This window comes from Argentina silus, assembly GCF_951799395.1.
Source record: "Argentina silus genome assembly, chromosome: 5".
Classification (NCBI taxonomy): Eukaryota; Metazoa; Chordata; class Actinopteri; order Argentiniformes; family Argentinidae; genus Argentina; species Argentina silus.
This window is the reverse complement of record NC_139659.1, coordinates 3,196,888-3,205,512: the sequence shown is the minus strand read 5'-3', so window position 1 is coordinate 3,205,512 and position 8,625 is coordinate 3,196,888. Positions and strand designations below refer to the sequence as shown.

The window sequence follows — 8,625 nt, the reverse complement described above, 5'->3', positions numbered from 1 at the left end:
ATTCCACGCTCATCAAGTTGGTGTTGTGATTTGTCAAACTGCAGAAGAGTAGAGACCACATCTTCGATATGTTATTGATGATTATTATGCTTCCACTTGCATAGTCATTTTATTGGTGGGACTGATTATTGGGACTAGCCCCTGCAGACTGGGGGCAGGGTTGCCAGGTGTGGCTAAAATTTCCAGCCCATTGGCCACTCAAAACCCACCCGTAAAGCCTGAAAACTAGTTCACATTTTCTTTTTCCGCAGCAAGAGAGGAGTTGCCACATTTATCCATGGGTCTCATAATGACAATCTAAATACAACTGCTAAAATTGCTTTACCTTGTTCTCTGAATTTGTCCCTTTGTTAGTTGTTCATCACACCAAATTACTTAATCTGAACTATAGAAGTGATTGATCGTGAATAGTTAAGATGAATGTTTTTTTTTCATTCGTTTTTTTATTGAAATGGTGTTACACAATGTTAGAATAATCTTACTGTCAATTGGGAGTTTACAAATCGAAAAGCCTTAACAGTTAGATTTTTTTCCCCTTAAAATAATTCCGAGATTGGGCGCAGTCAGGGTCAAACAAGGTATTGACGAACGAGTCAAGGTGTTGAGGGAGAGGTTTGTAGCTAGTGCTGTTTATTGCTCTCACTTGTGAGCTTCGAGTGTTATTTTAACACAAACACACACACACCCACCCCACTCACTCACTCAGCAACAACCTGCCTCACAGCCTCAAAGCGGTGCAATTTAGAAGTAGGCCAAAAACCCACACACCGCGACCAACACAATTTCAACCGCAACCTCGTTTTCAAAGTGGCCCAATTTGGCGTGAAAACCGCGAACATGGCAAACCTGACTGGGGGATGTGCGCCCCCTTAAATCTTCCCAGTCTGCTGAAGCTGTCCTGGCGGTAGGTTGCAAAAGTTGCAAAGCAATACGAATATATTAATTTGATATAGCTAAATGGTGTCACTGTTATCTTACAACAACATATGTAAGAGGCAAATTCATTGCTATTGCCTCATGTTTGCATCTGTAAACAGCAATGGATGGAGCAGTTCCTAGCAAGCACAGTGCGCAACCGCAACCTTGAAGTTAAGTTTGGTGAAGTTGTGGCGAAGTTGGTGCCAACGTAACCTCATGAGTACCCTATGTTAACGTAGCGTTGTGGTGGCATAAAATGGTTGGTGCCATCCTGGTGCCAACACAACAGCATGACAACTTGTAATGCCAAATCACACACCTGAATCAATGTGATCCTAACTGGGCTCACTGCGCGCTTGTGACAAGGTCCCCTCCCGACTTCACCCACGGCGCATCACTGACGGTCTGCAGGTGTCAGATCTCGCATAAGTCGGTGCGTCAAAATGCAAGCTAACATAACGGTCAGGTCTGAAAAAGCGACCACGTCTGTTAAGCAAACATTTACCAACACCAACGTTATGTAACGCTATTGGTCCCACAAACACTACTACCTTTGGAAGTCCTTTACAATGTATACATTGTCAACTTTGCCCATTATTAATACACGTCGGTGGGGGTGATTGATGTGGCTCATAGCTACTAATTGACAGACAACGGATTTGTGATAGTTCATGAATTAATCTCCATTTATAATTTATATTTAGAGCTATATTTAGTTAGAGGGTAAGTTAAATAAATTCTCTTAATAGTCGGCTGTGGGAACGTAAAACGTTGCCCTCGTTGTCACCTGGTAGGTAAAAACATGAATAATCGTTGCCACTTCGTACTGGGTACATCCCCTGACAAGGAGACGACCCATTGGTCGTCTCCAGGTAGGCTAAAGTCTGCACACTTTGGTTGTTGCGTCCCTTAAAAGTATGTCATTGGTATGTAATACCTATGCCTACCATACCTGACCCGGTTGCCGCTACCGAAAGGAGTAGGTTGACCCTGTTGCAACAATATGGCTGTGTTTGATGGGTAGTAGTGTTTTCAGTAGTTAACGACCTTTCATTACACACCCCCCCAAAGAAAAAAAGAAAGAAAAAGGAATGTAACTATTATTCCAGCCATTGAACATGTAATGTCCCGACTATTTATTCCCTCATTGTTTCCTGTCTCCCCACTTTGTTCCACCTCCCCTGTGTTTATCTTTCTCAGTGATTTCAGAGCTTTTCGGTGGTTCAGTTTCTGTAATATGGACTAGCCATCTTTCAGTAACTGACTGGAGTGTATTGGATAAAGTAGTTTGGATGTAGTGAAACTACTTCAAACCAGTTTTAGTTTGACAAACTATATTTATCTGAAGGGTAGCATTAGTGTAGTTCAACGTTTTCCCTTCTAAAGTAATTGGTAATTGATTTGGGCAATCAATAGATCTCCCAAATACCATAATAATTTATATCCTACCACAGTCTAAATATCGCGGCATATAGGGCTTTTCCTGATTCAGCTACACCTGTCAAGAAAACATTCATGATTGGTCATAAAAAGTGCCTACGTTTTTGAGCAATAATAGACAGACGTTATCCCCGTCATGCAACAGGTATTGAAAGGCGCTGATCAGCGATAGCCGCCGACTGCTCAAAATGGATCCTCTCAAACACGGTCTCTGCTTTCTGCTCGCTTTGGCTTTTCATCTCAAACACGCCGAGAGATTTCTATAGGCTGTCTGTCACGCCGGATGAGAGATTGGCATTTCATTTGGCCAACAAGCAGCAGTTAACAATGTTGAGATCTTCAGAATGTAACCAACCACAGTGTTGTGTGGGCGGAGCTACGGCACAGCCAACGTAAGCGTTGGTAGCGTTGTTTGTGAAAGAAGAAGCCGATTCTGGAAGCCATTACGTTGCGCACTTCAATTGAGTAAATCCTACTACTTTTACGTACAATACGCACAATTATCTTTTAAAAACAGTAATTTATTCAAATATGGCATCGCTAGCCAAAAAGAGAAAAATGAATTTTTCAGAGAGGGAGGTAGAAATTATTGTGGAAGAAATAGAGAAACAAAAGCACACACTCGTTAACCACTTCAATGCTGGAGTCACCCACATAGCAAAGAATAACGCGTGGGTAGAAATTCTGAAGAAGGTGAACGCTGTCACAACGTGCCCACGAGAGTTGGCTGAAGTGAAGAAGAAGTGGTCCGATATGAAGACCGAGGTTCGGCGCAAAGTGGCCCAAGCAAGAGCAGCAATTGAGGGGACCTCCGCCGACTGTGCTCCGGTTCCCGTCATCCTCACTGCTATGCAGCAGCGAATCTGTAACCTCTTGGGAGAGGCGACTATCATCAGTTTACCAGCAGGAGACTCAGACGCAGAGATAACTCTGCCTGTCACTATGAGCACAGCCGCCACAGTGACACTCACAGAGAGTAAGTTTTTCGAACTTTTTAAATTCTTTATTTTTTTTTTACCGTTGCTTATAGGCTAGATTGCATTGTCAAATATTTTGTATATACTACATGTTTGGTGAAGATGATTATGTTATTCTTATATCATGGCGTGAACAATGTAACATTTAAGTTATGACACTTAATGTTCACATTGGTGTGGGCAAAACAGGTGTTACATTCCCCACAAGTTGAAATACCCCTATCCATGCCATCGAATTGCTAGCTTTTTGGTGGCGTAGCTGGTTAAGAGGGTGTTTCGGCGATGGTTATGTATGCTGGCAATACAGAGGACACAGGTTAGAGACCTGTGTGAGCTCGGAAGCAATACTGTTTGCAACAGCGTGGCGACTGTTAAATTGGTGCCGTGACCCAGATCCGCAGTTGCGCTCAGCTCAACGGCTGGGGTCACTGCGGTGTTCAGCTCCGAAGGGACACTCCGTCTCAGCATTTAATGAGATGGAGTGTTGTGGTGATGTTGGAGCTCTCTCCGCGGTGGAAAATTCCAAACATAGTTCTCTGCATCGCTTCTCCGTTTACAATTATGGCCAATACCAGGACACTCCATCTCAAGAAACCAGATGGACTGTGGTGTCATGAGTTTAGACATGAGTTTTTATGCCTGACCAGCCTGCCAAGGCTGATGTGATAGTGACAGAGAGGGAGTGAAGGAGCAGGCTCAGCTTCTGTTGGATAAAATGAGACAAATTCCTCCCACAATCTCACATACGAGTAGCCTCAGATATGCCACTAGCCGGATAGCATCCTCCTCTGTACAGCCCTTTGGACAGATAGAGTCCTTAGTCATGTATCGAAATAAAAATGACCCCTCCAGGCCAGAGTTTGTAATAAAATCCTTCTTTTACTGACTGAGGTTTTGTCGGGGGGGTTGTCCCCTTTGACGGGCATCAAGCTTGCCAAATGTATCTTGCAAAGTAATTTAACAGCAAGTAAAGGGAGTTAGTGAGCTAACCCCAACAAAATCCAGAGTTGGAGCTAAAGTTAGCTCGCTAACTCCCTTAGCCCGCTTCCATTGTATGGCCCTCGAGTAGTTGAAAAGTGTATTTTTCAATTGTTTGTAGGGCACATTCAGCAAGCTTCATACCTGCCAAAGAAGACAGCCATCAGAGGAACAGTCAGAGTGAGTGGAAGGTCGAATGTTGAAGGACTTTATTACAAACTGTGACTTGGCGGGGTCATTTTTATTTTGATATATGACAAAGTCTCAGACTCTATCCAGCTATTGTGCCACTAACAGTGAAGGAAAGGTGCTCTTTTTTTGCAGTTAAAATGTTTACCTATTTTAAAACTGGTTTGGCCAGAGATTGACTAATCGATTAATCTAACCGATCTCTAGTCAGCCCATAAGTTGAAATAGAGGAATGCTTAAGCTTTGGCTTTTCCTCATAGAGACCTTTTGGTAAAGCATGCCACATCAGAACTAAGTCTACGTCGCTCCAAGAATAAGTGAGTGTAAGCCACATGCTTTAGTTTCAGGTTTGATGTCTGTACATGAACTCATTTAGTGCTGAGGGTGAATGAAGTCACCCAAGTTGTCGACATTCTTGAGTGGCAAGGGTGACTTTATTCACCAAAAATGCATGTATTATGATGCTTCATTTTTTAGCCAATCAAAATATTGTTGCTAGGCAAATAACACATAAAACATTTGGCACTCTAGGTGCTGAGTGTTGCGGAATTCTTTGGTAGTTAGTGAGTTACGAAATGGGAAATGTTTTGCTTCACAATAGTATTGCACAGATTCCGGTGCAATGTTTAACATATTTAAAACACAGATTCTTTGGTCTCCTCTCTCAGTCCTCACTGATAGATGTATTTCTTATCTCTGTTATATTCTTAGGTCTTCAGACCACTTCATCAGGAGTTTGTGAAGACACAAAATCTCTAGATGGTAAGGTTTTGAAATATAGCCATGTCTATAAAATCCATGTTGAATAGTCTACTTATTTCAGTGGTGTCTCACAGTGGTACACCACAGTCGCCAATGCTGAAGAGTGGATAGACAGCAATAATGCAAAATGTACAGCCATACCTAGTGTGACTTTTGACTTGTGTTCACTTCAAGTGGACTTCATTTAGGCTTTTGTCCTAGCCCAGAGCTAACACATTTTATTCAACTCCCCAACGAACCAGAAGCAGCCATTTATCATTTGAAATGTAGAAATGTTAGTTCCTACACAGGACTGCACCACAACCACTACCTTTCTAAAGGTCATTTAGTCAGTCAGGCCCACCTCCTCACCAGGGCCCTCGTGATGGATCCATCCTAATAGTCACCATGCTTTTTCAACAGCTGAGACCACGTACCACACCCTGGAGGAAGGGGGCGTGGTGGAATACTGCACTACCACGGAGGCCGCACCCACCGTGATGGCTGCCGTGGAGACACCCGTGGAGATGCTGGCTGTGTCGCCGCCGCCACTCCAAGGCCAGGCCAAGCCCCAGGAGCTGAAGAGCCGTATCGCCCTCAACTCCGCCAGGCTTCTTCAGGAGCAGAAGGTCACCAACGTGCACGTCCGCCAGATCGCCCAGCACCTGGAGGGCCAGAACGACCTGCTGCAGATGATCCGGAGGTCTCAGGAGGCGCAGGCCTACGCCCAGGAGAGGCAGGCCCAGGCCCTGGAGGGAACCCAGGCGGCGCTGCTGGCGCTGATTCAGATGATGAGGCCGGCGCTCAAGGACCTCCGCAAGTACCTGCAGAGCGGGACGGAGAACTCAAATTCTAACAGCGCCAGGCCAGCTTCTGATGGGTCAGAACAGAGGCCCAGGACCCCGCCACAGAAAGCGGAGGATGCGTAATAAAGACTAGCCTTTGTGTTAGCGTGTGTGTGTGAATGTATGTCCAGTGCATTCGGAAAGTATTCAGACCCCTTCACTTTTTACACATTTTGTTATGTTACAGCCTTATTCTAAAATGAATTCAATTCATTTTTTTCCTCATCAATCTACACGTAATACCCCATAATGACAAAGCGAATACAGGTTTTTAGAAACATTTGCTAATTTATTTAAAAAAAAAAAAAAAAAGGATATAACATTTACATAAGTATTCAGACCCTTTGCTGTGAGACTCGAAATTGAGCTCAGGTGCATTCTGTTTCCATTGATCATCCTTGAGATGTTTCTACGACTTGATTGGAGTCCACCTGTGGTAAATTGATTGGACATGATTTGGAACGGCACACACCTGTCTATATAAGGTCTCACAATTGACAGTGCATGTCAGAGCAAAAACCAGGCCATGAGGTCGAAGGAACCTCCGAGACAGGATTGTGTCGAGGCACAGATCTGGGGAAGGGTACAAAAAAATTGAAGATCCCCAAGAACACAGTAGCCTCCATCATTCTTAAATGGAAGAAGTTTGGAACCACCAAGACTTAGCTGTTCCTAGAGCTGGCCACCCGGCCAAACTGAGCAATAGAGGGAGAAGGGCCATTGTCAGGGAGGTGACCAAGAAACCAATGTTCACTCTGACAGAGCTCCAAAGTTCCTCTCTGCAGCAACCATCTCTGCAGCACTCCACCAATCAGGCCTTTATGGTCGAGTGGCCAGACGGAAGCCACTCCTCAGTAAAAAGCACATGACAGCCCGCTTGGAGTTTGCCAAAAGGCACCTAGATTGAAACCAAGATTGAACTCTTTGGCCTGAATGCAAAGCGTCACTTCTGGAGGAAACCAGGCACCGCTCGTCACCTGGCCAATACCACCCCTACGGTGAAGCATGGTGGTGGCTGCATCATGCTGTGGGGATGTTTTTCAGTGGCAGGGACTGGGAGACTAGTCAGGATCGAGGGAAGATGAATGGAGCAAAGTACAGAGAGATCCTTGATGAAAACCTGCTCCAGAGCACTCAGGACCTCAGACTGGGGCGAAGGTTCACCTTCCAACAGGACAACAACCCTAAGCACACAGCCAAGACAACGCAGGAGTGGCTTCGGGACAAGTCTCTGAATGTCCTTGAGTGGCCCAGCCAGAGCCCGGATTGAACCCGATTGAACATCTCTGGAGAGACCTGAAAATAGCTGTGCACCGATGCTCCCCATCCAACCTGACAGAGCTTGAGAGGATCTGCAGAGAAGAATGGGAGAAACTCCCCAAATACAGGTGTGCCAAACTTGTAGCGTCATACCCAAGAAGACTTGAGGCTGTAATCGCTGCCAAAGGTGCTTCAACAAAGTACTGAGTAAAGGGTCTGAATACTTATGTAAATGTGATATTTCAGTTTTTTTTATTTTTTAGTAAATTAGCAAACATTTCTAAAAACCTGTTTTGGCTTTGTCATTGTGTTGTATTGTGTGTAGATTGAAGGGGAAAAATGAATTCAATCCATTTGAGAATAAGGCTGTAACATAACAAAATGTGGAGAAAGTGAAGGGGTCTGAATACTTTCCGAATGCACTGCACATGGATGCATGGGTGTAATGGATGTGTAACCAAGTTGATAGCGTAGCTGGTTTACATCAGGTATTTGAGGAGACGGTCACGTGTGTTTGCAAGCCAGATGTCCCAAGGTCGAGACTCGGTCGGGGCGTCTCGAGTTGCGGGGCTACTGTTTGCAACAACGTGTCTGTTTCAGATGTGTGGGTGTGTGGGTGTAGCTGCTTGCAAATGTGGTGTGTGTGTGTGTGTGTGTGTGAATGCATTCATGTGCTTGGCCATGTTTTGTGGATGAGAGAAACAGAAAACCTGTGAAGGGTTGCCTTAGAACAAGCATGTACAGAACTTACTGTAGAGTTTTAGATATAGCATAAGTTGCCATTATGGTTGTAAATCAACGCTTGTAAACTGATTGGCATAATTGGCCAAGACGAGAGTGTTATTTCAGATATCTTTTTTTATTATTATTATTATTATTATAGGAGTATGAAATCAAAGATGTTCATGCTTTTGCATCTCTATTAAGAACTTAAAACACTTTAATTTCAGACAATGGGTGAGATTCTTTTCAGACAGCAGTCACCTGTGCAACATTTCCTGTTATTTTCAAAGATAAAAGATAAGAAAAAAAATCTTCTTTGTTTACTCTGTTCCTTGAATTCATCGTCCAACCCTCAATCTGACCCATTTATACACCGTTATAAAACTGCCTGCTCGATAGTCAGTGCAGTTGCCCGTCAATCACAAAAGCATTTTATCTGGGAACAGATAAAAATGTGTCTCTCTGAACAAAGCAATAACTTCTTAACAGCAATTGTATTATTCTCAGTTAACTTTTAGTAGTGACACTATACTCTATTTATATGAGATAAAAAT

The 8,625-nt window shown here is 43.9% G+C and overlaps 1 protein-coding gene across 1 annotated transcript; it reads left to right on the top strand.

Annotated features, from left to right (window-relative positions):
• The first annotated feature begins 2,792 nt into the window (after positions 1 to 2,792).
• On the top strand, positions 2,793 to 8,322 carry naif1 (nuclear apoptosis inducing factor 1). The gene is made up of 3 exons (XM_083670826.1): positions 2,793 to 3,334; positions 5,214 to 5,264; positions 5,667 to 8,322. Exons 1-3 carry the CDS (start codon positions 2,890 to 2,892, stop codon positions 6,170 to 6,172), a joined length of 1,002 nt encoding a protein of 333 aa, XP_083526952.1. The 5' UTR covers positions 2,793 to 2,889; the 3' UTR covers positions 6,173 to 8,322.
• Positions 8,323 to 8,625: the final 303 nt, after the last annotated feature.